General features: G+C 44.0%; 1 protein-coding gene across 1 annotated transcript in view; it reads right to left on the reverse strand.

Moving 5' to 3' along the window:
• Positions 1-704: 704 nt before the first annotated feature.
• NFE2L2 (NFE2 like bZIP transcription factor 2) overlaps positions 705-21,356 on the reverse strand; it is a 41,358-nt gene continuing 20,706 nt past the window's right edge. The window contains exons 2-5 of the mRNA XM_060256943.1: positions 9,120-9,383; positions 8,429-8,524; positions 8,043-8,234; positions 705-2,967 (exon numbers count right to left, since the gene is read on the reverse strand). Of these exons, the coding sequence (XP_060112926.1) occupies positions 1,756-2,967; positions 8,043-8,234; positions 8,429-8,524; positions 9,120-9,383 (1,764 nt within the window). The 3' untranslated portion in view covers positions 705-1,755. The remainder of the gene's footprint in view (positions 2,968-8,042; positions 8,235-8,428; positions 8,525-9,119; positions 9,384-21,356) is intronic.

Below are 21,356 nucleotides of genomic sequence, written 5' to 3' on the forward strand. Positions count from 1 at the left end.
CCACCCTGTTGGTCAGCTTAGAGAAGGGATTTCTCTTTTAAATCACTTCGCCAAGGCAGCTGTTGGCTTGGAAAATAAAGTTGTTTTCTTTCCCTCTCTCCCCATCTATTTGTCTGCCTGCCTGCCTTGTGCCTCTCAAAAACCTGCCATTTATGCTATGTGGCTCTTATGTTAATCAAGTTTGGCCAGCCCTGCTTTAATTTGTTCCAAAGTGACCTTTTACCCCTCCCCTAAACCGAATTACAAATGGTTCAATCACTTAACTTGCTTGAACAGTTGGAATGCTCAAATTTTCTGTGTTCCTCTCTCATCGGAAGCATTACTGCCACAAGTGTAGGATAGTTAGATGATTCTTTATATTAGAATAAATTTAATTTAAGATATGCAAAAGAGGTTTAAACCCTTGTGGTTGGGAGAAAGATAAGAATGGGAATACAATGCCTACAGACCCGAAAATGCTTTATAAAAGCCTTCAAAATTGAAGGATGAATTCAGTCTGTTTAATATCTGCTTCATAAACAAAAGTTAAAGCATCTGGCAAAGCAAAACCCCTTTAACAGATGAATCATAATTAAGTTACAGCATCCACAAGAGTTTTATAGCAGTCTGTTCCACTGAAATCAGAGGGACTTCTCTTTGTGTCTTTGAGACTGTTAAATTTTGAATGTGAATGAATCCCAAAAACTCCATTCTTAAACAACTGGTTAAGATGTCCCTGTTTATTTCCTTTGTGTTAGTTTGTACAAACTACTTTTCAATATACAGAAGACCAGTTTTTATACACGGATCAGGTCTATAGTCTAAAAATTGGAAACTGTATACTGCATAATACAATGTAGGTCAATAGGATTGTTCTAGGTTTTCTTTAGTGTATATTCAACTATTTTAATTTCATTAAGAAAAGGTACGTCACTCTGAACTGCGCAAGTGCAACTGAGATGATTGTCAAAGTCTTTAAAATTATTTCATCATGGATAAAACTGCAAATCTTGGACACTTACTCAGCCATCCTTTCTAGCTTTTTAGATTTCCATAGATCCCACACAATTTCAAGCATATTACAGAAATGGAGATTCTAAGGCGATATGTCACGTACCCAGTTGCATATTGCATAGCCCTGTTTGTAATCAATGTACTAACCCACATCCCTCCCCACAGTCAAAATAAGTCAAAAGTCTAAAGATTGGTATCCCTTGAAGCATACATTTATATGCAAAGCATGGTTATACTTTGAAATTAAGGGTGCAATCCAGCTAAAGATAAGCACTCAAAAGGCTCACTGTCATCCATGGTGCTGAGCTCTGGCTTTGTAGCACCTTAATCACGTTTCTTTATTATGGGTGCTTAGACTACATTCAAGCATTCTTAATAAAGCAAAGCAAGTAAAAATATAAGAAACAGCAAAAGTTCCATTTATAGTTATAAAATGGTGCAACTTGAAAACACAAGATTGGTCTTCAGTTCAACAAGATCATCACACTTGATACACGGTTCCTTTAAAACCAACAGGGAAAGTATATAAATAAGAAATCCTGAAATATTTACACAGAAATGAATCAGTCGACTGCTATATCAAAAGAGAGGAACAAGTGCTTTATAAAAGTTATACCCATTGAGCATATGTTGGTTTTATTTAAAGTATATATGTATATACTTAGAATAGTGTAAAAGTCACTTGAAAATAGGACACATTTTGCATTGTGGGAAAACGTTAGCTACAAGTAGCTCTGCAAACACAAGTCTCCCTGATCCCCATCATTTAGTCTCTGGCTTCTTGGTTTTAGGAATGAGAAAGATACTGCCATCTCTGGTTTGCTGCAGTGAGTAATCACTTGGCGAGTACGGGTTGCCATCTTCATCCCGGAGCATGCTGAAGACTTCAAGATACAGGGTGCTCAGCTGCTTCTTCAGCAGCCGCAGGCTTTGGTCATTCTCTCCTTTCTCTTTAAGGAGCTTTTCTCTCTCGTCCTTAAGATAACCCAAGTCATGCTCCAGCTCCGCTATGCTTTCCAGTTTCCTTTTCCGGCAGTTCTGCGCAGCCACTTTGTTCTTGCCTCGCCTGCGTATGTCCCGGATCAGAGTCAGCTGGGCCTCCGTGAACTGTTCCTTGGCCATCATTTCGTTGAAGTTGTCCACGGGGAGGTTGATGATTTGTTCAACAGGAAAAGGGATGTGCAGTGCCTTTGCTCGGAGCTGATCTCTTGTGAGCTGAGCATCGTGCTGACTGTTTTGTTTGTCCTTCACAAATGGAGACTTGGGATGACCTGGGCTGGCGGGTAATTCTTTTTTGGGTGTTTTTGTCAGCTTCGAGTCTGGCCTCTGTGTATTTTGTTCAAGAGACAGAGAGGCTGGGAGGCGTGAGTGAAAGCCACGCACTTTGGCGCTGCTTCCTTGAGCGCTGCCAGGGGCGCTATCCATCTCTTCCATTTCGGAATCACTGTAACCAAAGCCTGTGTCTCTGTAGAAAGCAGATGACTCAACGGAATGAGGTGAAGAAGTTGTGCTGGGACTTGCATTCAGTGAAATGCCAGAGTCCGAATCATTACATTCGAGAGCGCTTCCTGTCAGATCGCGATTAAAAGCTTTGCACAGAGCAAAATCGGAAAGATCAATGGGCTCATTTAGAAAGCCAGTGAGTGCTTGATCCACAAAAGGTGGTGGTGGTGGTGGTGGTGGTGTTAGAGGCATGTCACTACTCATTTCGACATCAACAAAAGGGTAGAAATCCTCACCAAAGTCAGTGCTGGCAGATGAAGAAGTGTCTTGCTTGAGATCATCGGGCAGCACACTGCTGGGATAGGAAGGCTCGAAATGGTTCAGGAACTCCAGGCTGTAGCTGGCAACCTCTTTCTCCATGGCAGGCAGCGCAGTGTAGAAGGAGAAGTGAATATCTGCCTCCGATGCTGTGTTGTCCGAGCATGTGCTTGAGGTCACTTCAGCCAAGCTGTCATTTTGAATGTTAAGACACTAAAAAGAAATGCCAAAACTCATCATTAATACACATATGACATATGAGCCCTTTTCAGATACTACAAATGTGCAAAACTGCTGACCGTGCGTTGAGTCTCCCAAATGTGTGCTCCTCCCAAGTGTGAACAGCGCCAATGTGTGTTTTTAACCACGTGGGTACAGCTCTAGACAACATGAACTGGCCACTAAATTTTTCAGGACCTAAGGTTATATATACTCACGATCCTTTGCCATGTTGTATGCAGTCATCCAACGTGGCAAAGGATCGTGAGTAGTGCATGGTCTCGATACATGCATTTAGTAAGCTCCCAATATATGTGATGTAACATCTGACAGTGCACTATGGTGATCCCCATGTTGTCCAAGCTATGCCCTTCTGATGCTGTGGAAAAGTTCTCTAGCATGGCACTGTGAAGCTATTCCAAACTTATCTCAGTGCTGTTTAGACATTGGCCTGAACCAAACCACAAATTGTGATTTGTGCATGAATTGATTTGTGGTTCATTCCAAACCGGTCCAGACCTTGGTGATTTGTTTGTTTTGTTTTTGCAGTTCATTTTCCCAGACAGCCTGGTGCTGAACTTCTGGGAGCCCTAGAAACACTCATAGCAGCTTGATGCGCAGCTCCAGGAGCCAATCACAGAACTCCCATTCTGAAGCACAAAGAGCTGAGCTTTCCTGGGGGCACCTGCTTTGTGGGGGCTATAGCTCAGACTTTCCAAAACCAGCCTTCACAAAACTTGGAAGGTGGGTGGAGGAGAGCCTGCTGAAGACTCCTGGTGAGTTTTAGACCTCCCAAACCAATGAAACATGAACTGGGTCAGAAATGAAATCACAAAACAAAATGAACCACCATTTCCCCTGGTTTGTGCCCATTTGTAGTGCCCCGTGGCGCAGAGTGGTAAAGCAGCAGTACTGTGGTCTGAACTCTGCTCACAACCTGAGTTCGATTCCGGCGGAAGCTGGATTCAGATAGCCGGCCCAAGGTTGACTCAGCCTTCCATCCTTCCGAGGTTGGTAGAATGAGTACCCAGCTTGCTGGGGGGGAAGTGTAAAAGACTGGGGAAGGCAATGGCAAATCACCCTGTAAAAAAAGTCTGCCGTGAAAACGTTGTGAAAGCAACATCACCCCAGAGTTGGAAACAACTGGTGCTTGCACAGGGGACCTTTCCTTTCCTTCCTCATAATCTGCTGGGGCATAAAGCAAGAGAAATGGGAAGTCATGTGGATAACAATAGCCCCCAGCCTATAAGTATCTCTGCTAAGAAGAAATGAGCTACAGAAAGGTCATTTGGGTGCTTGGAACCTATAAACTTAAGAGCATGCATAGAACCACAGAGTTGAAAGGGACCTCCATGGTCATCTGGTTACAATGCAGGAGATTCGCAATTCACAATGCAGGAGATTCGCAATTACCTCCCTTACCCCCAGTGATTCCTGCTGCATGCCCAGTAGACGGCAAAAACCCTCCAGGATTCCTGGCCAAACAGGCCTGAAGAAAAATTACTTCCTGACTCCAAAGAGGCAATCAGCATTTCCTTGGGTGTGTAAGCGAGGGCCACGAGAACTAAGCACTGATGCAACCCTTCCTACCCTCATGATCTGCCTAAGTTCACAGAATCCTCATTGCTGTCAGATGGCCACCTTGCCTCTGTTTGAAAACCTCCAAGGGAGGTAGGTACCTTTGCACTCTGGGTTCAAATCCCTACTCTGCCCTAAAGTTCCTCAGTCACCTTGGGACAACCACTCTCAGCCCAAACTGCCTTATGGGGTTCTTGTGAATATAAAATGGAGGACAAGGGATCAGTGTATCCTGCCCTAAACTCTTTGAAAGAAGGGCGAGCTTGAAAATGCACTAAATAAGCAAATGGTACTTTCTTCTTCCCTCTGCGCCAGAAGCTTTTACAAACTTTCTTCAACCATGTGTGGGTGTGGGCATGCCACTGCAGCGCTAGCATGTTTGATCAACTTTAACCCAAAGGGGCAAAAAGCTACAAGCTACAACCACACCCAAGCCTCGCCCTGCCATTGATAAGGGTCAGAGAAGGCTTTCCAAGAATCTCTCTCCAGCTCTGGCTGCCAGAAAAGAAGCTTTACAGAAATTACAACACAGGGTTCTCCACCCAAAGCCATGCTCCCCAGGTGTGCTTGCTCTATAGACAGAGCTACCACAAAACAGTGTCACTCTTTTCTGTAACTAATAGTACACACCAAAGCAGAGCTACGCCCTGGTAAGCCCAATGACTTTAGTGAACCAAGAATAGGGTAGCTTGGTTTAAGAACACACTGCAAGTTCACTGAGCGTATGTACATATTGGACTGGGCTGCAAGCAAACCGATTACAAGGAGTCATGAGACCCATGCTCCAAAATCAGGCAATCCCTTTGGAAAGCTTCTCTAGGAGGAGTGGGAATGGGAGGAGGTGGTAGTGGCTACAAGCATGGACTGCTTCAAGAGGGGATTGGATAAGTATATGGAGCAGAGGTCCATCAGTGGCTGTTAGCCACAGCGTATTGTTGGAACTCTCTGCCTGGGGCAGTGATGCTCTGTATTCTTGGTGCTGGGGGGGGGGGCACAGTGGAAGGGCTTCTAGCCTCACAAGTGGACCTCCTGATGGCTTTTTTGGTTTTTTGGCTACTGTGTGACACAGAGTGTTGGACTGGATGGGCCATTGGCCTGATCCAAAATGGCTTTTCTTATGTTCTTATGACAGCAAATCACAAAGCCCCAAAAGGAGGGATAGGGTTTGTCCTCTGAAAGGAATCAGCCAATGGGGCCTAGCACCAGGCAAAACACGAAAGAGCGCCTATCCCTGCAAGGAGTGTGCCATTGTAACAAGACTGATAGAACCCTGAAGCAGCTGTAACTATTGCCTTTTCCAGGAGCAAGCAACAGAAGAGGATTCTCTTACAGGATAACCTCAGGGCCCTGAAGAATTGTAAGCCAGTAACCAATTTAGTGACATTGCATTAGCATTCTGTACACACTAATGCGCTTTCAATCCACTTTCCAACTGGATTTTACTGTGTGAACTGGCAAAATATGCTGTTGGAAAGTGCATTATTTAGTGTGTGTGATTGCAGCATATGTAAGTGAGTGGCTGGCACAGTGTTATGCAGTGTGTGAGTGGCTAAGCCCAAGTCCAACACTCGAACCACCACACTTCACTGGGTGTCTACATGCAGTGTTGATTAGGGAGCAAATACAATTATCTAGACCAGAGGTATCATTTGTTACGAAGAATGAATCTGACATAAAGGTCTCTTTGTCAGGCCAGGCCTTGTGTGCTGTAAAATTTAACACCGGATGTAGGAGATATTAATGGCAAACACCAATTAACACTATTAGTTTTTACTCAAAATACAAACATGAACATATGAAGCTGCCTTATACTGACTCAGACCCTCAGCCCATCAAAGTCAATTTTGTTTACTCAGACTGGCAGCGGCTCTCCAGGGTCTCAAGCTGAGGTTTTTCACGCCTACTTGCCTGGACCCTTTTTAGTTGGAGATGCCGGGGATTGAACCTGGGACCTTCTGCTTACCAAGCAGATGCTCTACCACTGAGCCACCGTCCCTCTCCAAACATGCTTAAAATATTAACACTCTTACAGAATTTCCTTAAAGTATCTCCCTGATGCCCACTCTCCTGCTTCCATTGCCCATTACTCATTAGCACTGGGACACTATACAGGGACATAATGCATAGCCACGGTCATCTGGCAACAAAGGTAATGACCAGTGGCTCGTGGGATGGATAAGAGCCCTCAATGGGCCGATTCCATCCTGTGGGCAACATGCTTGACATCCCTGGTCTGGTCATTTTCAAGATGTTGCCTTCAGTCTTATTAATGTACATCTGACAATAGTTTCAGCAAGTCACTGGCGGTGGATCCTATATGACATTACCATCTACACATGCTGGGGTGTCAAAAATGTGGCCTGGGGGCTGAATCAGGCCCCCAGAAGGCTCCTATCAGCCCCGTGAGCAACTCACTGTTGTCTGCTTCCTTCTCCCTCTCTTGCTTCCTTCTGCATCACAACTTGCTTTAACAGGCTTGCTCAATCACACAGGAGCTATAGAGCAAAGCTCCTACCCTGAGGAGGAAGTGGGAGGAGGAGAGCTAGTTTGCAGGCTCTCTCAGTTGCACAGCAGAGCTACTGAGCAAAGCCTCTCTTCCTTCTGTTAGGTGAGGCTCCTAGTGAGGTGGATTAGGCTGAGTGTGTGTGTTTGTCTGTGTCCTTTATAAAATTTATATCTCCCCTGCCTGACATTACATTTTATGACACACGTCGCCTGGCCCAACAAGGTCAAGATCCGTCCCTCATAACAAATGAGTTTTATACCCTTGACTACAGATTCAGATTACTGGTCCCATCTGTCTCAGTAATAACTTCTCTGACTGGCTGCTGCTCTTGGACAGAGAGAGGCCTTCTCCGAATCAGCGTTCCCTCTAAGCTGAGTTAGTATGAACTAGCCAGTTTGGAGTAGTGGTTAACTATGCAGACTCTTATCTGGAAGAACTGGGTTTGATTCTCCCACTCCTCCACTTGCAGCTGCTGGAATGGCCTTGAGTTAGCCATAGCTCTTGTAGGAGTTGTCCTCAAAAAGGCAGCTGGTGTGAGAGCTCTCTCAGACCCATCCACCTCACAGGGTGTCTGTTGTAGGGGAAGGAGATAAAGGAGATTGTAAGCCGCTCTGAGACTGATTCAGAGAGAAGGGCATGGTATAAATCTGCGGTCTTCTCCCAGATTTTTAGCCTCCAGCTCACACATTTTTGTCTTCGCTCAGGAAGGATGACCCCAGAGCACACTAATTTATGCAGTAGCTCACAACTTTAATGGCAGTAGTTCACAAAGTAGAATTTTTGCTCACAAGACTCTGCAGCTTAGAGGGAACATTGCTTCCTAATCCCTGCAATTTGAGGTCTTTTTAGCTGGAGCTAAAAGAAATTGAATCTTCACCCCTTCTTCTGGGTTGTCCAGGAACAGAAACAGCCAGCACTGTATTTACACTTTTTCAGTTTGTCCACAGTACTTGAATATTCATTTGACAGAGTCTGCAGCTCTTACCTGTAGCTCTGGAATAGACAACAGTTCTTCCCAGACCTGTTCTATATATTGGAAGCCCTCAGCATCAGCTGATTCTGGAATGGACAACTGAAGACCAGAGGCATCATGTGTCTGCATCTGATTAGAATCAACAAAGTCTTGGTTGCTCTCAGTCTTGCATGGCACCACTTGTTGAAATTCAGCCGAGGAAATCTGGAACGTTATCAGACAGACTACATCAGCTGTGCTTAAACCTAGTGCCGTTATTTAGAAACCTGCACTCAAAAAAGATTCACTACATCCAAGCGCTATCCTTTCCTCAGTGCTTAGAATTATGAAGGATATCATCAAAAAGATGAAAATGTTACAAAGGGATTGTATTAAAAGCAAGCTGGCTAATGTTTTACCTCATTGTTGTCTACGAATGAAAACGTTTCTGCCAAAAGCTGCATACAGTCATCGAAGGACAAGTCATCTGCATCTTGTCTGGAAATGTGGGTACTCTGAATACAAAAAAAGAAGGAACTTCTTAATAACTAAATGCAGACTCAATCCAGATCTCGAGCAAACTGTATGCACTGAGGCAGGTAGGAAGGGCCTTCTAGTTTCTTTACAACTCCTCTTTCAGTGGACACATATTCAAGGAGGTTTCCATGTCTTTCACAGGGTGGAATTCTAGCAGAAGCTCCTTTGCATATTGGGCCACACACCCCTGATGTAGCCACTCCTCCAAGAGCTTACAAGACTATTTTTTGTCAGCTCTTGGAGGATTGGCTACATCAGGGGGTGTGGCCTAATATGCAAAGGAGCTCCTGCTAGAATCCCACTCCTGTCTTTCATAAAAGATAGCTGCATCAATGGGGCTGAATGGAAACCCCAGGTTCAGAAGCAGTAAACCTCTGCCAGTTGGTGAGGGACACACACAGGAAGAGTCATTGGTCTCTTCAAGGACATTGACCACTGCAGGAAACAGGATGCTGGCCTAGATGGACCACTGGTCTAATCCACCAGGGCTCATCTTTGATACTATTCTTTAAAAAGAAACAGAGATTTAGGGCATGAAGTTCATCATGGTGAAAAGTAAACTGGTATGCTTACCTGTGGATAGTTACTGGATATATCTGTGTTTCCTGGTTCAATGGCTTGAGCAGGCTGGATAGGAACAAATTCACCCGTTTCCTTATCCAACTGCAGTTGAGCTAGAAAAGCTTTTTCTTGTTCCTTCTGGAGCTGTTCTTGTCTCTCACTTTCAAGTTTCTTTTGCTTCTCAAGCTCATATTCCTTTTGCCTCTGGCTGAAATCAAAAACTTCACGCCTTACTCCAAGATCTATATCTTGCTTCCAGAGAATGTCTATCAAGTCCTGTATGTATAAAACAGAATAAATTAGATTATGGATATTCCAGCTACTTCCATGAAATTATTCTAAAACAACAAAAAGCCCTGTTTAAATGGACCCATGAACATTGCTAGACAGGAGACATTTTAGGATCTTTGGGTGTTTTGGGTCGCATGAGCATAATGAGTATAAAATTCATTAAATCGAAACAGTTAGAAAATGGTATGGAGCAGTTATGGATTAAAGAATCATTACAAATGTTACAATAAGGCCATGATCACACACACTGAATAATGCACTTTCAATCCACTTCCAGTGCATTTTCCAACTGGATTTTGCCAGTTCACACAGTAAAAATCCAGTTGGAAAGTGCCTTGAAAGTGCATTACTTAGTGTGTGTGATCACAGCCTACCTGTACTAGAGATAAATCTCATTAAATTCAGTGCAGCTTTTTTATGTGAGCATCCATAGGATCAGATAGCCTCTTCTATTAATATGTGTTGTAGGTTTCAAGAACAGCCACTGAGCCCTGTGACTCAGGGGAGAGATGAGGTATAAATCTAAAAAAAAAACCCTTGAACAAAGTTACTAGCCCAAGTGCCCAGGACAGAAGAAGAGAAGATTGGATTTATACCCCACCCTTCGCTCAAGGTCTCAGAGCAGCTTGCAATCTCCTTTCCCTTCCCCTCCCCACAACAGACACCTTGTGAGGTCGGTGGGGCTGAGAGAGTTCTTTCAAGAACTGCTCTTCAGAAAGCAGCTCTTTCAAGAACTGGTGGACCCAAGTGCATGTGGAAAGCAGGTGGTGCATGTGAAGGCTGACCAGCAGGTGCATGTGTAGGAGTGGGGAATCACACCCAGTTCTCCCAGATTAGAGTCTGCATACCTAACCACTAGCTCTCTCCACACCAAACTGGCTCTCCTTAAAGAGTGATGTTAAAAAAAAAACACTGAAAAGGAGAGAATGAAACCAACACAATGGTTATTTTAATTATACAGCCAATGTGATCTTTAATGGCTACCTGGGCAGGAGCCTCATTTGGCCCCACCCATTAAAAAAAACAACACTAGGCACACACCAGTAAAGGTGTTGGCAGACACCCTGTTGGGGAACCCTGGCATAAACATTAATAGGTGTCACAATGCTCATTCTGAATTTCCAACAAGCCAGCTTCTTCAAAACAGATATTCACCTCATAGAATCATAGAGTTGGAAGGGACCTCTGGGATCATCTAGTCCAACCCCCTGTACAATGGAGGGAATTCACAAATACTTCCCCCACACACACTGAACACACACCCAGTGACACCTGCTCCATGCCCAGAAGATGCCCCACAGAATACTTATAGAACACAGCTGTATTGTCTCTGCTAAGTACTCACAAATGATTTCTTAATTTGTACATGAGTGTTCTTTGAATTAGCAGTTAATTTTTAAAAAATAATCACAAAGCTGCTTCCGGCATTCACACATTCAGTAGTTTTTAGAGCTGAAAAATCTAGTATGACCAAAACCTAAAAACCACAAGATATTCCTAGCTTAGTAACTTCTGCTTATTTAAGATAACAGTAACAATCCCAACTGAAGTGACCCTGTTCTCCATACAACATTAAATAGAAGCTACAAAGCACTTGCAGATTTCTAAATTGTGATTTATAAAAGCCATTCATCCTGACCCAGCAGAAAAGGGAGATTACAAGTATTTTATTAGATGAACAAACATTCGGAGTTACCTGAATATTTTTCTTGGTATTTCCTGAATATTCGTTTTGCATTTCATGAACTTCTGCCATCCCTCTTAAGCACAGGCTTGACCAGGGGTGGAATTCTAGCAGGAGCTCCTTTGCATATTAGGCCACACCCCTGATGTAGCAGGAGCTCCTTTGCATATTAGGCCACACCCCTGATGTAGCCAATCCTCTAGGAGCTTACAAAAAGGAGCCTTGTAAACTCTTGGAGGATACGCTACATCAGGGCCTAATATGCAAAGGAGCTCCTGCTAGAATTCCACCCCTGGGCTTGACTACCTCCCACTTAAACAACAGTATTTAGCAGAGCTTTGAATGAAGCAAAAATCTCACATCGGCGTTCACTTTGTTGGGCAACATTTGTAAAAAGTTATTCCATCTCCGTTGTCCCTCTCTAAACAAAAGTGTTACATGCTTTGCAAGGTAGTTCTGAGGGTAACTAAGAGCAGTCTTGTCCAAGCTCAGGATAATTCAAACCTAATCACACAAGGAAGCCAAACCATTTGCTTACATATGAAGAACAAGCTCAAAATGGCATTGTGTGTGTGAAGTGCCTTAAAATCACAATTGACTTAAGTCAACCCCAGCAAGCAGCTTTTCAAGGCAAGTGAAAAGCAGAGGTGGTTGGCCATTGCCCTTCTCTGCAGAGTCTTCCTTGGAGGTTTCCCATCCAAATACTAGCCAGGGCAAGCCCTGCTTAGCTTCTGAGATCTGACAAGATTGGCCTATACAAGGGTGGCCAACGGTAGCTCTCCAGATGTTTTTTTGCCTACAACTCCCATCAGCCCCAGCCATCAGCCATGCTGGCTGGGGCTGATGGGAGTTGTAGGCAAAAAACATCTGGAGAGCTACCACTGGCCACCCCTGGCCTTATACCAGGGGTGGCCAAACTGCAGCTCGGGAGCCACATGTGGCTCTTTCACACATATTGTGTGGCTCTTGAAGCCTCCACCACCCCATCAGCCAGCTTGGAGAAGGCATTTCTATCTTTAAATCACTTCTCTAAGCCAAACCTGGTGGCGATTTGCAAAATGCATTTAAAGTTGCTTTCTTTCCACCTCCGCCTCCTCCATCTATTTTCCTTCCTCCCTGTCTTGTGGCTCTCAAACATCTAACATTCATGTCTTGCAGCTCTCAAACATCTGACATTTATTCTATGTGGCTCTTATGTTAAGCAAGTTTGGCCACCCCTGGCCTATACCATGCTATCTTCTCTCTCAAAATGGCATTAGACCTGCAACAAGGTGGACCTCCAAAGCACTTAGGAGATTGTTCTTTCCAAGTTAAATCATCAAACTGATGGCCATGTTATGGACGTTCCCGACTTGTGTCATATATCCAACAGAATTCAGAAAGGTTACTTTCTCACTATTGAACTAATAATTTCATTTATCCTTTTTAAGAGACTCAGTTCTCACTGGGTTACAGCCCAGAATCTATGGACGCAAGCTTCCTGGATACTTCCTACCTTTCCCTCCCTCTCCCCAGCAGCCTTTTCTGACTACAAGAAGATTTATACCAGAAGTCACACGACCTTCATGGAATAAGAATCACAGGAAGCTGCCATGGAGTTGGGGAAGGCAAACGAATCTCCCTCTTGAGTCTGGGCAGCTCAAGATTGAAGGCAGGTCAGGTTCAGGAAACAATGATGCCATTCCTGTCACCTTGCATCCACCTCGAATTGTTTCACTCCAAGCAGCCGACTGGGCTGCATTGCTTCTGTGATGAACTAGCCATCTCAGACCACAGCATTCGAGCACGGGGATTCCAGTTAAACTCAGCAGATTCATAATAAAAAAACAGGAATGACTTCACTGCACTATAAGCTTACAGAACTCACTACTACAAGGTATGAGGATAGCTTGGATTCCTTTTAAAAGGATCAAATTCAGGAGTGAATACTTTTTGTCAACATCCAGTAGCCAACTGGATGCATACTCCTGAAGACCAGAAAATCAGGACCAATCTACAAGGGTGTTTCTGGATTGATGTGATGCTTGTAAAATCCCCAGAATCCCATTTGTAAAGAGAATGCTGGACCAGATCCATTTTTGGTCTCATGTAAAACAAGACCATTCTTATATTCTTGCCTATGAATTGTACAGTCACCCCATTCTCTGTAATTTCTAATTACACTACCTTTAAAATCTCTCGGACTAAGATGCCAGTTTAAACTGTAATGGGCAACAATGAAGACACAGAAACATTTACTGCTATGGGCTACCCGAGATAAGGGTTTGGTCCCTCCAGATTGGCAAGGTAGAATGAACTAATTAAGTCTGGTGGTAATGAGATGCAATATGGCAGGCCTTCATTAAGGGGCCAGTACTTTACCAGCTGCTCATGCTCTTCTCTTGTGGCAGATTCAAAACGGCATCTACGTCTCTGACTATTTGCAATATGTTGTGGTGGAAAATGGCAAGATCTGGATTTCAGATCCTGTCTCTAAATAATTCATTTTCAGGTTGCCGTTATAATGGATTTCCCTGCTACTTACACAACCAAGTGATCAGCCAACTCAGAGCCTCTCTGTGATCCTCAACATGTTTGATTACTAGAGTTCTGCTCTACGTATTCATGTTTAATTTTAGCAAAGAGAAATTGATGGAAAATTTTAAAAGCTGGTGTCAAATGCCAGACACAAAGCAATCTAATTTAAAACAGATATATACAGCAGATATCTGAACGTAAGCTTTTGGGTTTTCTTTTGGAGTTGAGGTGACTTCATAACGTGTGTGTTATTCCACAAGGCATCACAGCAGTGGGAAATAATAACCTAGGTCTACATACAGAAGAATAATGTGCTGTCGAATTGCAGCCAGCTCACAGCAACCCCATCTGCAGGGTGTTCAAGGCAAGAGATGAACAGAGCATCCTGAATAGCCAGTGTCATCAGAGTTTGGAACCTAAGCAGGTTTAGCTGTCGTTAGTACTTGGACGGGAGACCACCAAGAAAGACTGGGGTTGCTATGCAGAGAAAGGCAAAGGCAAACCGCCTCTGCTCGTCTCATGTCCTGAAAACACCATGGTCCTGGGGTTCATAAAAGTTGGTTGCAACTTGACAGCACAAAGTCATGATATACAGAAGAAGATGGGAGCGCCAAACATCTCAACATTACCCAGCAACATCGGGGTGGACTCTACAAACTGTAAGCAGGGGCTGTGCTTGCACAATGGATCTTCATGTTCCCTGTGCCCTGAGAAAAGCCAAAAAATCTTGGAAACATTGTGGGACCCAGACTAGGGAAGGCCTGCACTGCAAGTAGGACATCCAAACCAAACACATGCACACCTTGTGCACATGCAAAGGCACATTTGGATTCAACCCAATGGCTTTTAACTGGAAGGTGTGCAAAATGATAGCTTGTGAGCATAACACTAATTTATAACCATATTTTAATAATAATAATAATAATAATAATAATAATAATAATAATAATAATAATAATAATAATAATATTTTTTATTTATATCCCGCCCTCCCCGCCAAGGCAGGCTCAGGGCAGCGAGGAGGGCGGGATATAAATAAAAATTTATTATTATTATTATTAACATACTGTTATAAATTAATTAGTGTTATGCTCACAAGCTATCATTCTGCACACCTTCCAGTTAAAAGCCATTGGGTTGAATCCAAATGTGCCTTTGCATGTGCACAAGGTGTGCATGTGTTTGGTTTGGATGTCCTACTTGGATGTTTTCCTTCCTTTTCTAAAAGTATTTCATGTATCAGATTCTAAGTGTGCATTCCACACGTTTAGATTCCTTAGACGCTGAAAAGGTTTCCAGAAATGCTACTTTCAAGTGCAGTCTATATCAATGCCAAAGCTAAATTGAATGTGTCAATAATTCCATGCAAGATCAATAAATGGTATCTAACTGTGTTCCACACATCTGGTTTTCAGAGCACTCCTAACCACATCCTGGAGAGCAATTTACTGCCAATAAAACGATGGTGTAATGGTCCACCATGTGACTTACTCCACAAGACCTCTTTTGTTCTGTTTTTAGTTCCGACAAGTTCTCACATTATGTCAACGGAAATAGCTGCTTTGGCAAATCCATGCTAGGGGAATGCCCAAGGAAATAGCCTGAACCTTTTTGACTCATGTGAAAATTCAGTCTCCTGGATGAGAAGGGTTTGTATCAAAGGTGTTTGTATCAAGGTGCTCATGATCCTATGAGCAGTTCCTTTGGGAACCAGACTAGGGAGAGCCAGTTTGGTGTAGTGGTTAAGTGTGCAGACTCTTATCTGGGAGACCCAGGTTTGATACCCCACTCCTCCACTTGCACCTGCTAGCATGGCCTTGGGTCAGCCATAGCTCTGGCAGAGGTTGTCCTTGAAAGGGCAGCTGTTGTGAGAGCCCTCTCCAGCCCCACCCACCTCAGGGTGTCTGTTGTGGGGGAGGAAGGTAAAGGAGATTGTGAGCCGCTCTGAGACTCTTCGGAGTGGAGGGCGGGATATAAATCCAATATCTTCTTCTTCTTCTTCTTTGCTAAACAGCCACCCCAGAAGTCCAACTGATGTCAAAAGTCATATCTAGATTAGCTGTATAAGAGTCCAAACTTCTGTGTTGGCACATAACTTGTCTAGTTAATTTGATCAAGGCTAGAATCTTAGGTGTTCTTGTATTTTGAAAAAATCAAATCACGCAAAACCATAATATATACAATAAAGCTGTAACTAAGCCACATTATGGTAGAGTTAGAAAGGGAGGCGTTTACATTGGTCGCTGAGGCTTAATACATGCCACAAGTCAGCCCTGGAAACTGGTTTCAGCACCAAGGCCAAATCCTAGAATATATAACATAATAGGTTCCTCTGGGCATGAACAGACTGCTGTACTTCACCACTGCTGTCAAGATAAAAGAGCAAGGTTTCCAAGGCAAATTGCACAGCTTCTCAGCAAGCTCAGCATTCACTCCCGCACACTTCCCCCCCACACCCCTATTTTAGAAATTAAGCGCTGACTGCCATGTGGTGTTTTTACTCATTTACTGATATGCTTTTCAGAGTCTGTTCCAAGCCACATTGCTAGCTTAGTCTGGACTTATAAAAGGCAGTTTTAATAAGATAAACATAAATGTTAAACAATTCACATTAAGCCGCCATCTGGACCCCAATGGAAAATTTCATGTTTTAGATTTACATATCAGCATTTGCCATCTGGGTAGTTCGTTCTACGTTTTATGGGAAACCCTCTGCGTGCATTGTAAAGTTTGACTATTAACTCTTATTGCTCTTTAGCAAACATATTTGCATTAGGATAAACAAAGAAGTGAGGCAGCAATCCCCATTTTTAGGAATATATATAGACGCACAATCCATACAACAAAAGCTTTTCTGTGGCCTAGATATGTTTCAAATCTCTGCCAGCATTTACAGAGGAGAAGGTAGTTACAGGAAAGTATGTCATGAAATTCAGGGCAGAGGGAGAACGACCATTGGTACTTACCATGAGGGGTCATTCTCCTCTGAGTACAGGAGGACATCTTGTCAGGGAGGCAGGAAATAGAATAATTCTTCTTCCTCTTCCTTGACCCTGGAGCACCCAGATCTCCTCAGTTGGGATACTCCGAGAAGCAGTTTCTAAACTACCAACCTTACTCAGAAGAATGAAACAGTAATAACAGTAATACCATTAATAACAGCCAGTTAATATGCTAAAGGCATAACAGAAAAGGAACTGTGAAGCAGCAAGAAAAAGTGAAATAGATATAGAAATGGCAGAACAGACCCTAGTATGAGCGATGCGATGTGGCAGGCAAGATGTCCTCCTGTACTCAGAAGAGAATGACCCCTCACGGTAAGTACCAATGGTCGTTCTCCCTCTGAGTCGGAGGCCATCTTGGGTACTCCTATAGCAGTAGATTAATGACTGGGTGGGGCATCGCTCTCTTCTAGTAATACATGTTGTAACACTTTTCTGCCAAACGCTGCTTCTGCTGAACTATAAATGTTTAATTTGTAATGTTGAACAAATGTTGAAATGGAAGACCATGTCGCAGCCCTGCACACTTAGTCCACTGAGGCATATTTGTTAAAGGCCGCATTAGTTGCCGCGCTTCTGGCTGAATGTGCTGTAATCCCTTTGGGTACTTCTAATTTCATTGCTCTATAAGCTTCCGTGATGCATTGTTTAATAGCATAACTGACGGCAGAGGTTGACATCTTCTGGCCCAACCTTGGTTGCGTAATGTTGATAAACATGGTATCTGTCTTCCAAATTGGTTCTGTCCTGACTAAGTATGCCTTCAGGCAGCGTCTAACATCTAAATTGTGCCACATTCGTTCCCTAGAATGTTTAGGGTCTGGACAGAATGATGGCAACTGTAGTTCCTGTGATTTGTGAAATTTAGATACAACCTTGGGCTGAAAGGTAGAATCTGTACGAAAAACCACTTTGTCTTTGTGAAAAATACAGTTCTTTCTTTACAGACAAAGCATTAATCTCCAAAACCCTTCTTGCTGATATGATCGTTATCAAGAAAATGGTCTTCAAACGTAGCCATCTTAGTGAAATGTCCTGTAAAGGCTCGAAGGGTGATTTTGTGAGTGCAGACAAGACAGTGTGTAAACACCACGTTGGGAACCTGTGTGTTTGTGGAGGACCCTTGAGAGTGGCCCCCCATAAGAATCTTTGTACGTGTGCGTGTCTGGAAACATCTTTGCCCTGTATCAGTCCCAATACAGAGGATAATGCTGCTACTTGCCTACGTAAAGTGGCTGGTTTCAGACCAGATTGTAGCCCATCTTGCAAGAATTCCAAAATGTATTGAATTGAAGGATTTAGTGGATCCCTTGCTTTCCGTCGGCACCACCTATGAAACGCTTTCCAAGTAGCATTGTAAATCCTGGTGGTGGACTCCTTTCTGGAGGCCAATAATGCATTAGTAATCTCTGAAGAGTAATCTAACTTCAGGAATGTAGACCGTTCAATTTCCACGCGGTCAATTGCAGCTATTCTGGGTGTGGATGCCAGATTGGGCCCTGTGTCAACATGTCTGGAAGGATCTCCAACCGTAGGGGTTGAGTGGTTGATAGCTTTTGAACAGAAGAGAATCATGGGCATCGTGGCCACCACGGAGCTACCAGGATAACTTGTGCTTTCTGGTGTTGTACCTGACGAAGGAATCTTGATAGCACCGGAATCGGAGGGAAGGCATACAGAAGTCCCTGAGGCCAAATCCCTGTCAGAGCATCCACTGCCACTGCGGCCGAATGAAAAAACCTGGTGTAAAATGTTGGTACTTGACAATTGACATGAGAAGCAAATAGATCCATGACCGGATGACCAAACTGTTCGACTATCTGTTGGAACACTGACGTCTTCAATCTCCATTCTCCAGGTTGTATGGTCATTCGACTGAGCCAATCTGCTTGGATGTTGGCAATACCCTTGATGTGTTCTGCCCTGATGGACAGAAGGTCGTATTCTGCCCAGTTGAATAGTGTCTTTGCTTCTCTGGATAGAGCTGAGGATCTCGATCCCCCCTGGTGGTTCAGGTAGGACTTTGCAGCCACGTTGTCTGTTCGTATTAGAACATGTTGTTTCCGCACGAGATCGCTGAAGAATAGTAGGGCTAGACGGATTGCTCATAACTCTAAAACACTGATCGGGAGTTGAGCCTCTGACGTTGACCAGCAACCCTGTGTTGGGATGTTGTCGAGCGTCGCTCCCCATCCTGACAGACTGGCATCCGTGAACAGTTGCACTTCTCTGGGAAGGTAGTAAACTTTCCCTTGTCGAAGACTGGAGTCCTTGGACCACCACATCAAGGACTTCTTGACCTCTAGTGTGACCTTGATCTGTGGATTTCCATGATCTGGTACTGATAGGGACGGAGCAAGCTTTGTAAAAATCTCATATATAGTCTGCCCCATTTAACTGCGTCTATGTTTGAAATAAGTAGGCCCATCAATTTGGCTAATGTCAATAATGGAGTGTGAGCATTCCGAATGACCAGATTCACGAGCTGCTTGGGTTTTTGGATCTTGTTGCTCGGGAGAAAGAGAGAGTTCTTTCGTGTGTCTATTATCATCCCCAGATGTTCTAGCCATTGTGTAGGCTCTAGGAAACTCTTGGCTAGGTTTATGAGGAAACCATGTTCCTGTAGACACCGGATGGTTGGTTGGACGTCTGATAGAGCTTTCTGATTGGACATTGACCTGATCAAAAGGTTGTCTAGATATGGATGAACATGAATCCCCTGTTGCCTGAGATGAGCCACCACATTCACCATCACTTTTGTGAAGACTCTGGGGGCTCTGAATTGGAAATGTCTGTGTCCCACGCAGAATCGAAGGAACCGCCGATGAGATAGTAGGATTGGAATGTGGAGATAAGCTTCCATAAGATCCAATGATGTGAGGAACTCTCCTGGTTGTAGGGCCTCTGTGATTGACTTCAGGGTCTCCATGCAAAAGTGCCGAAGTCGAATGAATCTGTTGAGAAACTTTAGGTTGAGTATTGCTCTCCAATCCCCATTCTTCTTGGGGACCGTTAAGAATATTGAGTATACGCCTCGACCCACCTGATCTGCTGGCACATATTCTATAGCATGGATTTCTAGGAGATGTGCGATGGCCTTGTTTGTTATTGATCTTTTTGCCAAATTCTTTCGGATCGGAGGACACTAGGAAACGTTCCGGTGGGGTGTTTTTGAATTCTATTGCATAACCGCAAGAGACGATCTCTAATGTCCAGCAGTCTGTCTGGGAAGCCTCCCAGGCGTCTTGAAAATACTGAAGTCTTCCCCCTACCGGAATTGAAGTCCAGTCACGCCTTGTTAAACTTTGATTCCCGTTCCTGTTTGTCCCTATGATCTGAGTTCTGTTTGGGGAATCTAGGATTGTTGAATCCTTTTCTGAAGGGTTGTCTTGGTTGATTCCAAGATGATCTCTTGTTATCTGAATAAGGTCTTGGTCTGGCCAAGGTGTGTGAGGAACTAAATGGCTGAGAATAAAAACCTCTTCTATCAGTTCTCCGAAGGTTCTTTGCCATGGCCTTCTTTTTGTCTTTAGTTTCCACTAAAATCTTGTTTAAGGCACTACCAAACAGTTTTTCTCCTTAAAATGGGTAAGATATCACGATTTGCTTGGATTGGTTGTCTGCGGGCCATGCTCTCAGCCAGATGCCTCTTCTGGCTACTGCCCCTGAGGCCAGACCTCTGGAACAAAAGGTGAGTGCGTCTAAGGAAGCGTCGGCCGTGAATTCCGCTGCTTTAAGAAGCCTAGAGGTTCCCTGAATTAACTTCTTATTGTTTTCTGGTAACAGCTGAGAAAGCCTCCTAGCCCAGACTATAGCTGCTCTGGATACAATGGAGAACGCTGTACATGCCTTTATTGCCATGGTTACTGCCTCGTGGGATCTTTTTAGAGCCAGATCGATCTTCTTGTCCCAATTGTCTCCGATGGAACCATGACCGTCTTCTGACACCAAACCCGGGTTCTGAAGTGCCATCACTGGCGCATCCACCACTGGAACCTGTAACATCTCATTTACAAAACCAGGAACCTGGCAATTAGAGTTAGGTTTTCCCCATTCAGCTTTGAGTTGCCTCTCAAAAATTGTGGGAATGGAAAAACCTTAGAAGTTGTGTGTAGCTCCCTATCCCCAGTAGTTTTGTTCCTGGGGTTGGTATGAGTACTGGTATTCCCCTCCTCAGGGGAAGGATCCTGCAGCGCTAGTGCTGCCATAACCCTGGTTAATAAATATTGAAAATCATCAGCTTTAAAGCAACGAACTGACTGTTCCGGGACACACACATCCTCCACCTCCTCATCTGAAATAAAACTCTCTTGATCTTTAGATTGAGACTCCACATCCGAATGAGTCTCTTCTGAATCCTCCTCTATAAATCTAGAATTATTAATCTCTTTTCTGGCTGCTTTAGTTGGCCAAGTGCGCTTTCTGGGCAGATTTTGTTCTGGGAGGTGTGAGGAGGAAGGAGAAGGGGAGGGAGACCTGGACCCCACTGACCCCATGCCCATAGCCCCTGATTGACAAGCGTTGAACAGCTCTGCCCTAATTGTTTGCTGTAGCATGGACATAAATTCTTGAGAAAAGGGCCCCGTGGGGTGAAGTACATTACCACACCGTTGAAGTAGGGCTGGGTCAGTCGTGGAGGCTTGATCCGACAGGGGCTGGCCTCCTGAAGTGGCTCCCGCCGGGAGGTTGGCAACCGTCCCATGGGGCGAAACAAGGGGCTCATGGCGACCATCAGCAGAAAAACATGCCAAAAAG

Source organism: Heteronotia binoei, chromosome 16 (genome assembly GCF_032191835.1).
Source record: "Heteronotia binoei isolate CCM8104 ecotype False Entrance Well chromosome 16, APGP_CSIRO_Hbin_v1, whole genome shotgun sequence".
In the NCBI taxonomy this organism is placed as follows: domain Eukaryota; kingdom Metazoa; phylum Chordata; class Lepidosauria; order Squamata; family Gekkonidae; genus Heteronotia; species Heteronotia binoei.